This window comes from Cibotium barometz, chromosome 62 (assembly GCF_041138505.1).
Source record: "Cibotium barometz isolate CiBa-2024 chromosome 62, ASM4113850v1, whole genome shotgun sequence".
Classification (NCBI taxonomy): Eukaryota; Viridiplantae; Streptophyta; class Polypodiopsida; order Cyatheales; family Cibotiaceae; genus Cibotium; species Cibotium barometz.
In genome coordinates, this window is record NC_141107.1 from 25,600,336 (window position 1) to 25,619,699 (window position 19,364).

Genomic DNA, 19,364 nt, shown 5'->3' on the forward strand with positions numbered 1-19,364 from the left:
CTCGGTAGGCAATAATCCTCCAAGAATTCGACTTTCAACTAAGGTATCGCAAGGGCCGATATAATGTTATGGCTGATGCTTTAAGTCGCATGCCTCAAGTCAACTCGTTGAGTTTCACGGAGTTGAAAAGTGAATTTTTAGATTCACTCAAAGACAAGTGTGAACATGATCAGTCATATGCACATTTGTGGAAAGTTGTTACACACGTAGGAATCCCTCCCACTCCGCAATAGCGAATGCAGATGATAGTTCCACACCTAGCTCTTCTCTTTCCAGGGACGAGTTTAATCATTGGAAGCATTTTTTCATCGATATAACGGGTACTTGTTACATAAAGGAAAAGTGTGTGTAGGCGTCCTTCTATCATCTCCAATGTGTGTGTGTGAGAGAGAGAGATAGAGAGAGAGAGAGAGAGAGAGAGAGAGAGATGCACATATAACAATCACCAAGCGTGGGTTCAATACCTGCCCCCTCCTCCCGCATGCCATTAGGCATGTGGTTTGCCAACTTCCAATACAAGCGCCGAGCCTTGTTGCACACATCCTGACTTTATCTTTTATCTTTTTCCTCTTTTCTTCGAGTTTGAAAGGGTTTCAGAGTGGAAGTGAAGACAACAAGGGGAATGCAAGGTTTGACGGGCTAATGATCGTTCAAAACTTCGATATTCAATACCCGTATCGCCCACACAGCAAAAAGAAGAAGAAAAAAGCTGTCTTTCTCCCTTTCTGCTAATGACTGGGGATCGCAGTCGCCCACAACAGCAGCAGCACGCAGGAGGGAACACATCAGAAGATAAAAAAGCTGCTAATTCCATTGCTCCATAGCTTAGCTTTTATGCACATATGTTAAGCTCCGCCATCGCGAGATTCTGTTGAAGAAGACGGGATTTGGGCGCCCAATGTTATGTCCGCCCTTTCGCAACGACTCGTGATCGGTTATCCATGGCCGCTTCCAACACCCAGTCTCCCGGTGTGAAACCCAATTTCAAGACCCCCGAGGGCCGATACAAGTTTTCTCATGAAAAGACTCACTTCCCGGGTCTACACTATGGCCATGCCAAAGCTGTCACTCAGGTTCGTACAGATCCTTTCGATGCAAAAAAAAATAAAAATAAAAAAAAGGAATTCCCATTAAATGTCTCTCTGAGGCAATATGATCCTAAAAATTGCCCATAGTCCATTAAAAAAATGAGCATGGTGTTTGCCTGTAAAAGCACACATGGACTTGTCATAGCTTGCCTGTAGAACTATGAGAATTCAAACATTTTCTCAGCCTCCAAATCCCATTGACAGTCCAAGCTGGCGGCATATGTGTATGAAGAGCCCTCACTAATTTTTTGAACAAGCATGCCTGTTATGTCCACTCCGTGGTGGCAAGCAAGCCTTGGCAGCACAAATGTGCAAAGGCTCTAAGGTCGATGTATATCCTGTAGCCTCCTCATAAAGGTGATCGGCATGTTGACACTCAGCATTACGGGCACGAAGGTGGAAATACCTTCTTTTGGGTGCTAGGTAGGCATTTAGGAATTCATGGATGTTGGTGGAGTCACATCATTAAGTAGCATGATTGGTGGCACACACAGAGGCCCTAAAATTGAGATACCTTCTTTTGGGTGCTTGGAAGCCAAGCCTGTCCATGGAGGGTGATCAACATGTAGCATACACAACTGCCAGAAACCCTATGGTCGACACATAACCTTCACCTCCTCGTCATTGTGATGTGAGTAGGGATGTTGTAAGCCAGCTCTTGGTGGTGATAGGACCATGACGACATGCATTGAAAGCACTGCTGTTTTCAGTATTCACTCAATCAGGTTTTCTCACCACATATTATAGCCAAGTAAGGATACCATAGTACACATTCTACAGTATGCATGGGGAAGCCGAATGTTTGAATCTTCAGGATTTCTTGAAGTTAAAATTACACTGTCCTCAGTATTTGTAATAGGGAATTTTGCTTGTATGCACATGTGTGCTGACTTGTTCTAGCACAATGGCGTTTTGGCTTTGACAGGTTACCATGGCCCATTTAAAGGACAAGCCTGTCACAACCCCCCCAATGAATAATAGCTCCAGTGCTAGCAATAGTGTAAAGATGGTGACACAGAGACTTCTTTTAGGTTCCGGAAATGGAGCAAGGACTTTAGGTTTTGGTGGAGGCAATGGCACTAGCAAAGTCAGTGGAGGGAATAGCAAGTTTGCGGCAACAACCAACATGGGCATAGGGGCAAGCAATGGGCCAGTGGTGCCGAGTTATGATGGGGAGGGCACTTACATGATATTTAACGTTGGTGATACCCTTTTTATTAGTGATTATAATACACATGATAAGGCAAGTATGAAAATTGGCTGCTATTGCTCTGTTGTTATTGTTGCTTCTGTTTATATTTGGCTTTCTTCAAATGTATCTATGGTGGTGACAATCGTATAAAACATTGATTAGCAGGAATACTATGTTTTTGATACCTGGTTGGCTCTTTCAGGATCCAATTAAAGCTATTCTTTTCAGTAATGGGAACCCAGTTTGTCATGCTTTTGATTCAGAGGCCAAAGATGGGCATGATATGCTAGTTGGTATGAGTTCTGGAGATGGTGGGTATATCTATCTTCTTCATGACGTGCACTGAATCTCATCACTTTACAAATTGATGAAACACTTTATTTAGCCTCTGATGTGCGTGACTAGAGTTCCCTATTCCTACAGTATATTCTATATCATTGAGGCAGCAGCTGCAAGACCCTGGAAAGAAGCTTGTAGGGGCAATGCATTACAACAAAGACGGGTCAATTAATAGCAGGTAGTATATCAAACTATAGTACATGTGGTTCCATTGAGGATGTTTGATAAGGAGACTAATATGTGTGCACATATCATTGATTATTGGAATTCTTTTGGAAGTTTTGGATAAGCTGCACTGAAACACATCTATTTGTTCAAAATTGTGTGGGAGTACCAAAAGAATTCAACTAGATCATGCTATTGATCTTGAGCTCTCTCTTGAACTAGTTTACCTGGAGCAACAAGCGTATTGATCATTATACTGCTGTTTTAGCTGGATGGATTTGAATGACTCCATTGTTAGTGCTAGTGTTCATTAAGGTCTTTGCCCTCACAGATGTGATTATTAAGGCGAACTCTTTCTTTAGAGTAGAAGATCCTGTGGGGATTGATGGTGGGAGTCTATACCTTTTGTGTTAGACTGACTTTTAAGGTGATCTATACATGTAGTAAACCTCACTAGGCATGATGTGTAACCGAATCTGGCCCGGGGGACTAAGGTCTTCAACACACTTTTGCATGACCATCAATCAATTTAAACACTTAAACATAAACCACCGAATATTGACAATAAAACATGTGCATAGGACACCACACTGGGACTGGAACGGCCGGCCCCCCTTCGACATAATTCTCTATTCGTGAGGAGAAGATGTACAACAAAGGTGCGGGTGCTCCAGCACCGGAATTTTCCAAGTAGAAAAGATAAACAATTGTGTCCACACACACTGCTTTCCACAAAAAGCAGCTTTCAGCTTCATATCCAAGCTCTGTCGGCACTTGTAGGCTCACTCCACGGACACCCTTGGTCTTCTCATGAACCCTACTAGCTGCCCACACTGTTTACATGCTGAAAACAGTCCTAAAAACAGCAAAAATAGCCTTGAACTGTCTTCCAAGTGTCTGCAGAATCTTTCCCTTTGCGTACATGCACTGTATGCAATCAGGGTTTGCTGTCCACACAGCCCAAGCGCTGAAAAATCAGTCCCAAAACATAAAATACAGCCCTTAACAAGCTTCCAAGCACTTTCGTCTTTCCATACATGTGTCTGGGCATCTCTACCAGCCTTGGGGTGCTGTAAAAGCAAGTCGACCAGCCCTGGAGAGCTTAAAACAGCAGTCCACCAGCTCCAGAGAGAGAGAACAAGTCGACCAGCCTTGAGTATGCGTATACGCAGAAAATCAGCCACGAAATCAACAGTTCTCGCGATAGAATTGTTCCAAAATCAGAAATCAGCCCCAAAATTGAAAAGTGCTTTGAATACACCACAAAGTAGTCAACCAGCTTTGGAAACACAGCTAGCATCAAGAACCAAGCTCTGGAAATAGTTGAGAAGAAGTCGCCCAATTTTGTAGCTTCCAAATCAGTCACCAACTCTCAATTCTGAGCAAAAGAGCCATTAAAAGCACACATTGGGTGCTAGGCAAGCCAGGGTTTGCTTCTTTTAGGCGCCCTCCACAAGAGGCCTCCAGACCTAGAATAGTAGCACGTTTTTCTATAAGGGGCATGTCCGGGAGCCCATAATTGAGTTTTGGCCTTGGTACATTAAAATAAGTCCAACCTGGTGTGTATTCACTTATAAATTATTAACTTGTAGTTGCCCAACTTCAATAAGTGTTTACATATACACTTATAAACCATATAAATAATTATATTCTTGGAATCCAAGACTTTAAACCATAATTCAGGCGTGTCCATGCTAGCATAATTCACCCTGAATCTCTTGCTTCAGTTTTTGACCGTCCATAGTTCTTCCAGGTCTTGTATGAAATCCACATATCTTGTGTAAGAGCCATATATGAGCAAATCCACATATCTTGTGTAAGAGCCATATATGAGCAAATCCACGATCCATATGAGTTCCAAAGTGTCTGGCAACCCATCATAACTTGGAGAAATTCCCCGTTCACATCCTTTGTATAATGAGTCTGGGCTCACCGGATACTGTCCAAAACATGAGGGTGGACCAATTGGTGACATTCCCCCTTCCTTATGAAAACAGTTCTTTGCAAAAACTGGAAACTTGGATGAAGCTGTATCTTCCAATAGCAAACAAACTTTTGCCAACGCTTCAAGCCATATCAAGAGTCCACAACTCTGCAAAAGTAAATGCAAAAATCCAGATACAGGCACAGGAGCCAACTGTGTTTCAAATATTCATGAATCCATAAGTAGCTTCAAGTACTTGCAAAAATAAAATAAGCAGAATACATAGACACAAAACGTCTTGCCATGCCATTGGACTGCATAAGAACACCACTCCTATGATGCATACGCATGCCCAAGCCAAACATGCTTCACATGTCCATGTGGTTCACCAGGGCAATGACCCTTCCATGAAACCATACCTACTCGCCAGGGTTTCCCCTTCCACGAGACTTCACTCACCAGGGAAACTACCCTTGCATGAGTTCATGTGAGACTCATTAGGGTACGATCCTTCCACGAGTTCACGAAATCACTCATTAGGGTTAATGAAATCACTCATCAAGGTTACCACCCTTTCATGAGTAAATCCATCCACAGTTGACATAGACACAGTCCCCTGCCAACGAGATGTTAGATCACATGACCCTTGGTGTAGACATAAGTCCCCTGCCAACAAGGTGTCATGTCCATTCTACCAGATGCACTTTGTGTCGGTACTCAGAGCATACACTTTGGAGGAGAGGTGGGCTCAAGTTCACTCTACCACATGCACTCCATGTTGGTACTTTGACCTCACACACCTTGGAGGAGAGGTGGGCTCAAGTTCACTCTACCACGTGCACTTCGTGGTGGTATTCTGATCACAGACCTGGAAGGAGAGGTGGGCTCAAGTGTAGAACATAAGATGAGAATGAGTCACAAGCATAAATATCCTGGTGCTCCATAAACATTTTTGCGGCATATAGTTTTACAGGCATTTCGGCCGATGATAGAAATCCATAGAAAAGCCTCGATCCATGAGATATCCATAAATTTCAGAAATCCATTGCATCCCATAGAACAGGAAGCCAAAAACATACTCCATCTCTATAAAGGGAGAGAAAGAGCTTTATATAAAGTCCAAGAATCACTGAGCCAATGATAACCATATAGATGCACCAAACCATCATATATGTATAAATCCTTGAACAAAGATATGTCAAAAATATAGTCCATAGTCATTGGTCATATCTGTATGAAAAACCATGTAAACTAGGCTTTTCAACCATAAATATTGTTTACCTGAAACAATTGAAGGCAAACAACACACAATTCTCCTTGTACGGGCATACAAAGGTTAAGTGTCCAAAAACTCTTTCTATAAATTTCAAAAAGCAGTAACTTTGCAAAGCTCAAAGTATACTTAGCTTTTACTTTGCTAGAGCCAAAAGAAATTTCTCCTCAGCATACACATAAGATATCTAGAGAGAGAGCTCCATGTAGTTTGCTCAAAAACTTGATTTATAATCCACAATAATCCATATGGAAAGAGTGCTAAACATGGGCACGTAAAGCCAATTCCATACTTCAAGGATAAAATCTATGAATCCATAAATCCTTAGACCAAGCTGTCTACTGTTCATGCTCTTGACACTCGACTGCTTCCATAAGCTCAGTAGCAAAATTGTTGGTTAGTGTGGTCCCACTTCTGATGTTTTCTCTTTTCCATTTGATGTTTTCTCTTTCCAATTGCTGAAAGGAAGCCTCTGCATCTGAGAAAGCCTATGCTTTGATTGAATCTGGCCCGGGGGACTAAGGTCTTCAACACACTTTTGCATGACCATCAATCAACTTAAACACTCAAACATAAACCACTGAATATTGACAATAAAACACGTGCATAGGACACCACACTGGGATCGGAATGGCCGGCCCCCCCTGCGATGGAATTCTCTATTTCTCAAGAGAAAATGTACAACAAAGGATGTGGGTGCTCCAGCATCGGAATTTTCCAAGTACAAAGGATAAACAATTGTGTCCACGAACACTGCTTTCCCCAAACAGCAACTTTCAGCTTCCTATCCAAGCTCTGTTGGCACGTCTAGGCTCACCCATGGACACCCTTGGTCTTCTCATGAACCCTACTAGCTGCCCACACTGTTTACATGCTGAAAACAGTCCTAAAAACAGCAAAAACATGTTGGGTGTTGGACTCACACACTCACACACACAAACCTGCACATTAGGGTTAGGTGCAGGGTAGAGAAGGTCACACACAGAAATGAGAGAGAGAGAGAGAGAGAGAGCCAAAAGTGTGGTATCCACAAAATGCAAGTCAACTCTTGCATGTGTGCCACATCCATATAATATAGAAGTACAAAATATTATAGTGTCCTTTCACACTTGATGTCCAAGGGAAAAAACCACATGGGAAAAAGTGCCTTTGGTTAAGCCCTATTCACACATAGCACTACCATAAGTGAGCATATGCCTACAAATCCCCCCTGTAGTGGAAGTGTGAACCTGTACAAGGTAGCAGATCACTCTCTTTATGAGAGTAAGCCCAAAGCTTTGCGGAAAGCTTCAAACTTTTCTCGAGGTAAAGCCTTTGTGAATAGATCTGCAACATTATCCTGTGTAGGGCAATAAGATAAACTGATCTCCCCTGCATGTATGTGCTTGGTACGTGCATGAAATACTGGATTTCGTGCCACGGCCATAGCACTCTGGCTATCAGTGAGAATGGTGGTGGGTGTCTGGTGACACTCACGAAGATCAGCCAATAGTCTCCTCAACCATACACAATCTACTTTAGCTGTGAAGATTGCCCTGTACTCAGCCTCACAAGTAGATGTAGCAACAGTGGGTTGCTTTTTACTCAACCAAGATATGCATGAACTGCCAAGAAAAAAAACAATTCCCACTGGATTGCCTGGTATTATAATCACCAGCCCAATCTGAATCACTGTATGCATAAAGCTGCAAGCTGCCCCCCCCCCCCCCCCCCCCCCCCCCCCCCCCCCGGGATAGAACAAACCAAGATCCAAGGTACCCTTAAGATAACGAAAAATGCGTTTGATTGCTTGCCAATGCTTTGTGCTTGGGCTGTGCATGAATTTGCTCAACAAAGACACCCCAAAAGATATGTCTGGCCTCGTGTTACACAAGTAAATGAGGCATCCCACTGCTTGGCTGTAAATGCCGGCCTCAAAAGGCTCTCCAATATCATGCATAGTAAGCCGTACACCTGGTTCTACCGGAGTAGAAATGGGCTTACATTCATCCATGTGAAACCTTTTTAGCAAACTTTTTATGTACTTAGTTTGCTGCATAACAATGCCATCATCTGTATGCATAAACTGTATGCCGAGATAGCAGTGCACAAGTAATGATCCTCATGCTCATGGATTGTCTTGTCAGGTTTCATTGAAAATCGTTCTGAGCTATCTGGCTCCCAAAGAAAACCGCTCAGACTATCGCTCAAGGCCATTTGGTCACTAGGACCACCGAGAGTTCTTGTTGGTGTTGGACTCACACACTCACACACAGAAACCTGCACATTAGGGTTAGGTGCAGGAAGAAGCAGCTCACATAGAAATGAGAGAGAGAGAGAGAGAGAGAGAGAGAGAGAGAGAGAGAGAGAGCCAAAAGTGTGGTAGCCACAAAATGCAAGTCAACCCTTGCATGTGTGTCACATCCATATAATATAGAAGTACAAAATATTATATGTAGAGTGTCCTTTCACACTTGATATCCAAGGGGAAAAACCGCATGGGAAAAAATGCCCTTGGTTAAGCCATGTTCACACATAGCACTACCATAAGTGAGCATATGCCTACAAATCCCCCCTATAGTGAAAGTGTGAACCTGTACAAGGTACCAGATCACTCTCTGTATGAGAGTAAGCCCAAAGCTTTGCAGAAAGCTTCAAACTTTTCTCGAGATAAAGCTTTTGTGAATAGATCTGCAACATTATCCTGTGTAGGGCAATAAGATAAACTGATCTCCCCTGCATGTAACCTCGTTCTGACAGTGAAAATGAATTTCTATGTGCTTGGTACGTGCATGAAACACAGGATTTCGTGCCACGGCCATAGCACTCTGGCTATCAGTGAGAATGGTGGTGGGTGTCTGTCGACACTCACGAAGATCAGCCAATAATCTCCTCAACCATACACAATCTATTGTAGCTGTGAAGACTGCCCTGTACTCAGCCTCACAAGTAGATGTGGCAATAGTGGGTTGCTTTTTGCTCAACCAAGATATGCATGAACTGCCAAGAAAAAAACAATTCCCACTGGTGGATTGCTTGGTATCATAATCACCAGCCCAATCTGAATCACTGTATGCATAAAGTTGCAAGCTGCCCCCCCTGGGATAGAACAAACCAAGATCCAGGGTACCCTGAAGACAACGAAAAATGCGTTTGACTGCTTGCCAATGCTTTGTGCCTGGGTTGTGCATGAATTTGCTGAACAAAGACACCCCAAAAGATATGTCTAGCCTAGTGTTACACAAGTAAATGAGACATCCCACTGCCTGGCTCTAAATGCTGGCCTCAAAAGGCTCTCCAATATCATGCATAGTAAGCCGTACACCTGGTTCTACTGTAGTAGAAATGGGCTTACATTCATCCATGTGAAACCTTTTTAGCAAACTTTTTATGTTCTTAGTTTGCTGCATAACAATGCCATCATCTGTATGCATAAACTGTATGCCAAGATAGTAGTGTAAAGGCCCCAAATCTGACATATCAAATTCAGCTTTGAAATCTGAAATTTGTGCTTTGCTAGTACCTGTAATGAGCATGTCATCTACATACAAGATGACTATGAGAATATCGGCACCGGTTTTCTTCACATACAATGTGCTTTCAGCTAGACTATTCACATAACCTTGGCTGGTTAGATGAGCATGTATTTTATCATACCAAGCTCTTGGAGCTTGCTTTAACCCATACAATGCTTTGTGTAACCTACATAGTTTATGTTCCTCACCAGGAACTACAAAATCTATGGGCTGATTTACATATACTTCCTCCTATAAATCCCCATTTAAGAATGGGGTTTTGATGTCCAATTGATACACTTTCCATCCTTTATGTGCAGCCAATGCAATCACTGATCTTATTGTAGTCATTCTCGAAGTAGGAGCAAAAGTCTCCTCATAATCTATTCCCTTTTTCTGGAAGTAGCCTTTAGCCACAAGTCTTGCTTTGTAACTATCAATAGTACCATCAAACTTCCTTTTGACTTTGTACACCCACTTTGTTCCAATGACATGCTTATGTTTCGGCAATTCCACAAGATCCCAAGTATTGTTCTTCATGATAGAAGAGATCTCATCTTGCGTAGCTTGCACCCAATGCTCATTCTCATGTGCTTCTTCATAAGAACAAAGGCTCTTCTGAATCAAAGAGACCACCCATGGCTAATGCAAACTCCTCATGATGCATATTCAATGCATGGCTGGAACTAGCCCTTGTTCTACCTGTGAGTGGAGCTGCAAGTTTGCTTTCTTGCAAAGCTTTCAGCAACCATCTTGGCACTGACTTGGCTGTGTCTATAACTGTTTGCTCTTCCCTGACAAGATCTTCCACTTCTTCCATAAAAGGGGGCTGAATGGCTGGCTGTTCCACATGTTCTACACGAGGATTTTCTTGTGTAGGGGTTGGCTGATCTGAATCCCCCCTAATTGCAATGGGTAATAGTCCATCAAACATGTCCTGTATGCCTGTATCATTACTTTTATACAAGCTGTACATGGGCTGTACTGTATTTTCAGCAAATACCACATCTCTACTGACAAAAATCCTGCGTGTTGTTGGATTATAAAGACGGTATCCTTTGCTCTCATTGTTGTAGCCCACAAAAATGCATTTCATTGCTTTGTCATCTAGCTTTGTTCGGAGTTGTTTTGGCACATGTGCATATGCCAAACACCCAAATGTACGCATATAATCCACTGTTGGCTTTCGGCTATACCAAGCCTCAAATGGTGTTATGGTTTTCAAAGCGTTTGTTGGACACCTGTTCAACACACGAGTTGCACACATTATAGCTTCCATCCAAAAATTGTGAGGCAACTTTTGTGCTTTCACCATGCATCTTGCCATCTCCATGAGAGATCTATTTTTCCTCTCAGCTACACCATTCTGCTGCAGTGTATAAGGCACAATACATTGGTGTTTGATGCCCTTTTGAAGCATATAATCCTTGAATGCATTTGACATGTATTCTCCACCTCTATCTGAGCGGAGTGTTTGGACTTTACATCCACACATATTTTCAGCCATTGCTACAAAGTGTCGAAAGCATGTAAACACCTCTGCTTTCGCTTTCAAAGGGTAAACCCAAGCAAACCTGGAGTAGTCATCAATGAATGTGACGAAGTAAAGGTGCCCCCCTATGGATGGTGTCCGCATTGGACCACATGCATCACTATGTATGAGCTGTAATTTACTTTCAGCTCTAATAGCTCCATCTTTGGGAATGGTTTTCGTTGCATCTTTCCCAAAATACACCCCTCACATACATGTCTTGTTGGAGACTCAAGAGGCGGCATATTATCAACCATATGATGCTTTTGCAAAAGCATCAAACTCCGAAAATTTACATGCCCAAAATGAGCATGCCATAGCTCTGCATCATGCATAGCACTGTATTTGCATCATAAGTACGCTTGTCATAGCTGTCCAGCTTATACAAGCCTTTGTATCGTGTTCCAGAAGTGACTATTTCATAACCCTTTGATGGGTCTTTTACCAAACACTTTTCATCTTCAAATTCAACCTTTAAACCTTGGTTGTTTATGGCTGAGACGGAGAGCAGATTTCTCTTTATCCCTGGAACATACAACACATTTTTCATACATATATTGGCACCATTGGCTACAATAAATATGACATTGCCAATTCCCTTTACTGGATATGTGGTATGATCTGCACATGATACAGTGCGGCCATTTGAAGCATAAACCAAGTGCTGAAATACATCTTTGCATGAAGTGATGTGGCTCGAAGCACCACTATCAAAATACCATGATACATCTCGTCTGTCAGATGCAATGCAAGACATATCATTGTCTGAAGCACTTGGTGTGTCACTAGTGCATGTGACCAAAAAAGTGTACTCTTCTTGAATTACATTAGCTGATTGCTATGTTTTGTCATTAGAAGAGTCTGCTACTGCATTGCCTCCTTCTTTTCTTTTCTCTTTTGCAATCCACTTTCTACGTTCACTGATGTAGTGTCCAGGCTTATGGCAGTAGTGACATTTGCTCTTCTTTTTAGGCTTGTTTGCTTCCCCTTAGTCAGACCTTTCACAACAGAAGAGGGCTGTCCATGACCAGCCTTGCTAGACTGTTGTCCCCCATGCCTAAAGCTCTTTGCTTTACCCTTATCCTTGGCTGTAAATCTCTTGTTTCCACCAGGGTTGCTAGATAAGTTTGCTCTTCCTGCAAAAGTAAACCCACCAGCTCTTCAAAAGTGACGGGATCACCACCTCTTCTCATAGAGAGGTTGAGAGAGGTGTGAAAGCCCAAGTAGGAAGGTGGTAAAGAATGAAGAGTGTTGGTGACCAGCTGTCTGTTTGGGATAACCTCATCAATGTTGAGCAATTGTTCCTACAAATCTTTCACTTTGGTGAGATGATCTGCCATGGAGTCACCCTCATCCATTGAAAGAAGATCCAATTGCCTCTTCAAGTAGGCAACTCTTGCCTCGTTGCGTACTTGATACATTGCTTCCAATGTGTCCCATGCAAGCTTCGATGTCTTGCAAGAACGAATGTGCGGAATAATAGTCCTTTTCACTGAAAGGGCTATCAATGACATGGCCTGAGCATCCCTAGAGTCCCATCTCTTCTGCTCTTGTGTGGGAGCAGGTTCTACCTCAGGAGCTCTTTGAGCACCTCCTCTTTGAGGCGTTGCTAGCTGTATGGTAAGTGGGTGTGTGTCATCACCACACATGTTGCTAGCTGTATGGTAAGTGGGCGTGTGTCATCACCACACACGATGGCCCAAAGCCCTTTGGCTACCAACAAATTACGTATCATGAAACTCTAGAGGGAGTAGTTAGATCCATCCAACTTGTCCTCTTGGGTGAGCACACCAAATACATCAGTAGCATTTTGAGCCATGTCAACAAAATATAACTGCAAGCAAACCAAGCACCAATGTGCACTGCCAGGCAACCAAATGTCTTGTGCAAATTTTTGCCTGCAAACTGAAGCAAGTGTAAACCTGCACCAAATTGTCCAATTACACACAATGTGTGTACATATGCTACAAATGAGAGCTATAATGCCCAATTACATGCTCCAGCCTGAAAAACCCCAATTTTTATGCACTGCAATTGCTTCAATGTGCAATTAATTGGCCAATTTTCACAAAAGCCCCAAATTTATGCAATTGAAAGAGGCTCAATTTGCTGATTTTGACCTCAATTTGAAAAACCCCCCAAATTCCAACCTAAACAGCATGTATGGCACCACCTGCAAATTTTCTAGCAAAAGGGGATTTTTGGCAAACCCCTAAAAATTGCTGAACCTGCCTTGCCGTGAAATGGCTACAAAAATTTTATTTTTTTCTGTTTAAAATAAAAATTAGAATTATAGGTACCTGAGATGAGTAGGTGTTGGGACAGATGGGACAGATGGCGGGACAGTCTGGCCCACGTGGCAAGTACAGGCAGCAGGTACAGATGGCCACGTGGAACCGGGCACAACTCTGGCAGGTGACGGGTGCAGACTGTAGTCAAGGGTGATCGTCTGCAGGTTCAGAAGGCCCATGCGTGCAACACAGAGCAACGCACAGAAGGTATGTCACGTGCATCCCGCACTTGGATGCCACGTAGACATTCTGTACAGAAGGTGCAGGACCTGGGATGGTGAACTGGTCCCATGTGAGCCCAGTCCGGGACGAGTCAGCCAGGGATCCATCTCAGTCGTCCGAGGTCAGGTGTGCATTGTCCTGCACATGAGTCCAAGGTCAGGTGTGCACTGTCCTGCACATGAAGCAGTGCCAGTCCGCGCTGTGAGTCTCCCTCTGGAATGATGTCGGATGTGCTGTGTATCTGGTTTGCAACTGGATGCCAGGCATCTGTAGGCATGTAGTTTGCATGAAGAGATGGGGTCAGTCCATAGGGCTACCCCAGGACAAGGGTTTGCATGTGCATACTTAGATGGGCATGGGGGAGGTGTAGAACCACCCCCAAGGGGCCAGGAGGGCCCAAGACATTGCCCACCAGCCAAGGCAAGGGCTGGAGGGGCAGTCGGCCAGCTCCAGAGCCTCTGGACAGGCAGCCGACAGAGGGTAAAGACCCTAGAACAGAAGGCGGCCAGGTGTAGGGGCAGTCCCCACACCTCTGCGTTGAATGCCCAGCAGCCAGGGTGCTGTCCCAGAAGGCTGCGCAGGCTGGACAGGCTCTAAACAGGTGTGAAAGCACTTTATTAAAGTGTGAACACCTTTTATTACAAGACTCAGTCGTGGGGCTGTTATGAGCAGGCCGACTGCATGATATGAGGGGTATAAAAGCCCAAGTCATAATTCATTTCATCCATCTCACGATTCACCAAGAGCCTCAAGCATTCAAGGGCCAGGACAGCCAAGGGTTTGCTAAAGCTAAGGGGTGAAGGACTGAAGGTCAAGGGCAGGTTTTCCAGCCAAGACAAGGTCAAGTACTTTGTATTTGTTTCCAGATTTACATCATTCTAATAAAGCAAATACACCATCCGTGGTGGGGGCCCTACAGAGGGTAATTGGGACCCAATACTGTGTCCTTCTCCATCTCCCCCTTCTCTCTCTATTTTTCTGCACATCGTCTTTCAGTTTTGTGCGTTAATTCCGTCGCGAAAAGAGTGCTGTTTTCTGAGTTTTGAAGTACCGATCCTTCTCCGAAGCTTCCGCATATTACAGTGGTATCAGAGCCTACTTCAAGGACGAAGATTCAGCAAAGAAAACCAGAAATTTTTTTCGCTCGTGTGGTTGGTTTTTAGACGCCGGTGGACTACCCTTTTCGGGGTGACTCCTGTCCCTCGACGGACGGTTGGTTTTTAGCCTCCGGAAGCCTCCGGAAGTCTCCCACACAGATAGTGGATGGTCAGATTGCGTTCCGGAAAGGAACTGCATATTCCCGCTATGGCGAACTTCGGCGACGAGAGAGAACCAGAACCATGGGACCAGAGTGCACCAGGCAGCCCAGCTAGGGCACCCGGCTTGAGTGTACAAGACATGTTCCAGCAGATGATGCGAGCAATCGCAGACCAGACAACCAAGTTGGACGAGCAGAAGGCGCGGATTTTGGCTCTGGAGGAGCGTTCTCGCTCTCCAGCGTCGCGTTTTCCATCTCCTCCTCCCTCTCCTTCCGTACCCCAGATACCAGATCCTCGTCACAGGGACCCTCTCGAGGGGTCACAGCCGCAGTCAAGCTCCTTGCTTGAGAGGCAGATACGGGCATTGGAGATTCGACAACGAGAAGACGAAGCCATGCGACGAGTGGAACACGAGCATTACCTCCGAGCTTTGGACGCCAGATTGACACCGGCGGCGCCCTCGAATCATTTTCCCGAGAAAATGAACTTCAGTAAGTATAATGGTAAACTCGATCCCACTACTCTGTATTCATGGTTACATCAATTTGAAGCTTACTTTGCCGCAGTTAGGAAATCAGATATTGACAAAGTGATCTTAGCCAGTTGGTATTTGGAAGGTGAGGCCATTCCTTGGTGGACTCAGTGGGCTCATGCCCACACCAGATCAGGTATGGCAGCTTATGAGTGGGACGAGTTCGTCCGTGACCTTAAGCAGCGGTTTTTACCGCCCCACTACCTTGAGCGACTCGAAGACGAGTTCAGGGGTGCGCGTCAGAATGCGCAACCAGTCCTTCAGTTTGCCAATAGAATTTCGACCTTGTGTCTACAATTAGGCTTATCTGATGCGGACAAGAAAGGGCAGTTTTTGTATGGCCTGGACACGCACATCCAATGGGAGGTGCGTATGTTTAGACCAGCCACCTTTGAGGACGCACTCTCGCTTGCGCAGAGTGCAGAAATGAAACACAATGGTGGCAAGCCCAAGACTTCCCAGCCGGCTTCTCCCAAGGCTAATACCTCGGGGGGCAAAAGCCAGAACCAGACGGGGTCTTCCCCAGGACAGAGCCCGGGAGCCTCTGGCTCCAAGAACTCGAACAATGCGTCTAAGCTTACTCCAGACCAGAAAGCGGAGGCAGGCAAGACAGGTGGCAAGTTGAGTGCTGAGGAGCTTGCTCAGTACAGGAAGGAGGGTAGATGTTACTTTTGTCACACAAAAGGACATACTTCTCGGGATTGTCCGAAGAAGCCTCCAAAGCCCGCCGCCGCCTCCACAGCTTCCGTGGTGAGCACAGCTCCCACACAGACCCCAGTGGCTACCCCTAGTTCTTCAACCCCCGGTGCTTCAGTTGGAGCAATTATTAGCCGGGAGCTCGAAGATAAGCAGAAGGGCGCCCATGACCAGGAGTATGAGTGCAACGAATTGCTCAAGTCCTTTGGCTACATAGGTGGCCAGAGAGTCGTTGTCTTGTTTGACAGCGGCAGCACGGAGGATGTGATCACGGAAGAGGCCGCTAGGCGTGCCCGTTTCGAGCTCACTCCGGTGGACAAACAAGTTGAGGGTTTTAGCACAGGTATGACTACGAGCGTCAAGTATGAAGCTCTAGGTGCTAAATTAGTCATTCAGGGCATAGAGTTTGTGCGTGATTTTATGGTTGCCCCTCTTGTAGGAGCAGACATAATTTTGGGTATCCAGTGGTTTCACAAGTTCCTTCCTGATGTCAAGTGGGACAAGCACACGTTCCAGATTGATCGGAATGTGTCAAACACCCCTGTGACCATTAAGTGTGAGCCAGGTATTCCAAACTTTCCGCTCATAAGCCACTTGCAGGCTAAGCGAGCAGTCAGGAAAGGCGCACAGTGTGCGATGATTTACGTCCAGACAGCCCAGACGGTGGCCAGTGCTTCCGAGAAGTACTCGGTTCTCCATGAAAAGTTCCAGAAGATTTTTCTTCGGGACAGTCTCCCTCCCCAGCTTCCCCCGTCCAGACCGGAGGATCACAAGATTGACCTCCTCCCAGGCTCGGAACCCCCGAGCAAGTTTCCGTATCGCCTTTCTAAGGCAATGGAGTCGGAGTTGGACCGCCAACTCCAAGAATTGTTGCAAGCTGGCTTCATCCGCCCCAGTGTGTCGCCATTTGCAGCACCGATCTTGTTTGTCAAGAAGAAAGATGGGTCTTCTCGGTTGTGTGTCGATTATCGTGCACTCAACAAGCTGACTATCAAGAGCCGATTCCCGATGCCTCGAATTGACTACATTCTCGAGAGGCTGAATGGAGCTAAGGTGTTCTCTAAATTGGATTTAAAGAGTGGGTACCACCAGGTTCGGATTGTTGAGGGGGACATCCCCAAGACAGCTTTCCGTACAGAACGGGCCCACTATGAATTTGTGGTCATGCCATTTGGTTTGACGAACGCCCCAGCTACATTTAACCGCATGATGATGCGTATTTTCCGGGAGTTGATCGGAGTGTGTGTGTTCATATTTCTGGACGACATACTCATATTTTCAGCTACAGTTGAGCAGCATGACATTGATGTGGAGAAAGTCCTTAAGTTGCTGGAAAGCAACGAGCTCTATATCAATGAAAAGAAGTCAGAATTTTATCTGTTCCAGGTACATTACTTGGGATATATAATCAGTGCCGAAGGCATTCGACTTGATCCGGCTAAAGTGGCCGAGATTGTTAACTGGGAAGTACCTCAGACTGCTTATGACATTAGATCATTTGTGGGTATATGCCAGGCATATTCCACCCACATTGACAAGTTTTCTGATCTCTCGACAGATCTCACCGATCTGCTAAAGGGAGTGAAAACAAGGAGGCAAAAGATTCGAATGACTCCACGAGCGTTGGAGGCATTCCAGAACCTCAAGGTGGCTTTAGCAGAAGCACCTTGTCTAGCCCTTGCCTCGTGGGACGAACCATTTCAGGTGATCACCGATGCGAGTAACATCGCAATTGGAGGTGTATTGCAACAGAATGGTCATCCAGTAGCTTACATGTCTCGTAAGTTACTACCCGCCGAAAAGAATTACTCAGTCTACGATCGTGAACTCCTAGCAGTCATTCAGGCCTTGAAACATTGGAAACATTTCCTGTATGGCCGTGACTTCGAGGTTCGCACTGACCATCAGGCATTGCGCTGGATTCAGACAATGCCAAGTGCACAGTGGAGTGATCGACAACACCGCTGGAGTCAGATATTCCAGCAGTTCGGTGGTATGATTGAGTACCTTCCAGGAAAGGCCAATCCAGTGGCCGATGCTTTGAGCAGGAAGGGACAAGTATCTGCGATTCAGACCACTAGACTTGACCTTGTTGGTACAGGACTAGAAGACATGAAGCACACGTACGCGGATTCAGAGGAATTCGGTACTCAGTGGGAACAGGCATTGGATGCCACAGGACCATGCCATTTTCTGATACGCGATGGTTGGCTTTACTACAAAGGCCGACTGTGTGTCATGAAATCATTCCGGGCAGCTCTTCTCCATGATGCCCATGACGCCATTACAGGTGGTCATAGGGGCATGAATTCGACTCTGGAGAAGTTAGAACGGCAATACTATTGGCCAAAGATGAGGCGTGATGTGTTTACATATGTACAACGCTGTGACATTTGTCAAAAGGTGAAAGCTCCTCGTGGAAAGAAGATAGGGTTGTTACAACCTTTGCCAATTCCTGAGGGTCCTTTCCAAGACATTTCGATGGACTTTGTCACAAATCTGCCTCCCAGTCCGAGTAAGCGTAATACACAGTGTTTGACAATTGTTGACAGGTTCAGCAAATTTGTGATGCTTATTCCTTGCAGGGCCAATGTGACCGCCGAGGATGTTGCCCAGCTTTTCATTCGGCATTGGTACCCGATTGGTGGGATTCCTAGGACCATAGTGTCAGACCGAGATGCCAAGTTTACCAGTCATTTTTGGAGGGCATTGTTTGATAATTTTGGTACTAAGTTGAATTTTTCCAGTGCATTCCACCCACAGACAGATGGCCAGACAGAGATATACAACCAGTTGGCCTTTGATGTGCTGAAGTGTTATGTCCACGATCAGCAAGGTAAGTGGGAATCGTTTTTGCCTTTAGTTCAAGCTGTTTTGAATGACTCTTTTTCTTCAGCTATTGGCAGGACTCCATATGAGGCAGCGTTTGGAAGGCCTTTCCAGTCGTTGTTAACCAGGACCTCGTCTTCAGTACCGGAGGCGAACAGAGTGACGGAGTCTTACCAGGAGATCCTAGCGTCCGTTAAAGACAGATTGGCTAAAGCGCAAGAGGCCTACACTCGACAGGCCAATAAAGACCGAAGGGACATGAAGTTTTCGGAAGGAGATTGGGTATATCTTCGGATTATGAAGCAAAGATTGAAGCAGGTGGGCAAGCGATGCCCAAAGTTGTCTTTCAGGAGCTTCGGACCATTCCCCATCCGGAAAAAGATTAATGAGGTGTCTATGCAGTTAAAGCTACCTCCGAGTTGGACTATGCACGATGTATTTCATGTCAGTTGGTTAAAGCCATATGCAGGTCCACCCCCTTCAGAGGTCAAAGACGAAGCGGAACCAGACATCATTGATGAAGCAGAAG

General features: G+C 45.1%; 1 protein-coding gene across 2 annotated transcripts in view; it reads left to right on the plus strand.

Annotated features, from left to right (window-relative positions):
- The first annotated feature begins 513 nt into the window (after positions 1 to 513).
- The window catches only part of LOC147604290 (putative catabolite repression protein creC), a 77,016-nt gene continuing 58,165 nt past the window's right edge, over positions 514 to 19,364 (plus strand). For both annotated transcript variants that reach the window (XM_086795735.1, XM_086795736.1), the window contains exons 1-4: positions 514 to 1,073; positions 2,014 to 2,331; positions 2,483 to 2,591; positions 2,704 to 2,797. In XM_086795735.1, the coding sequence (XP_086651861.1) occupies positions 942 to 1,073; positions 2,014 to 2,331; positions 2,483 to 2,591; positions 2,704 to 2,797 (653 nt within the window). In that variant the 5' untranslated portion in view covers positions 514 to 941. The remainder of the gene's footprint in view (positions 1,074 to 2,013; positions 2,332 to 2,482; positions 2,592 to 2,703; positions 2,798 to 19,364) is intronic.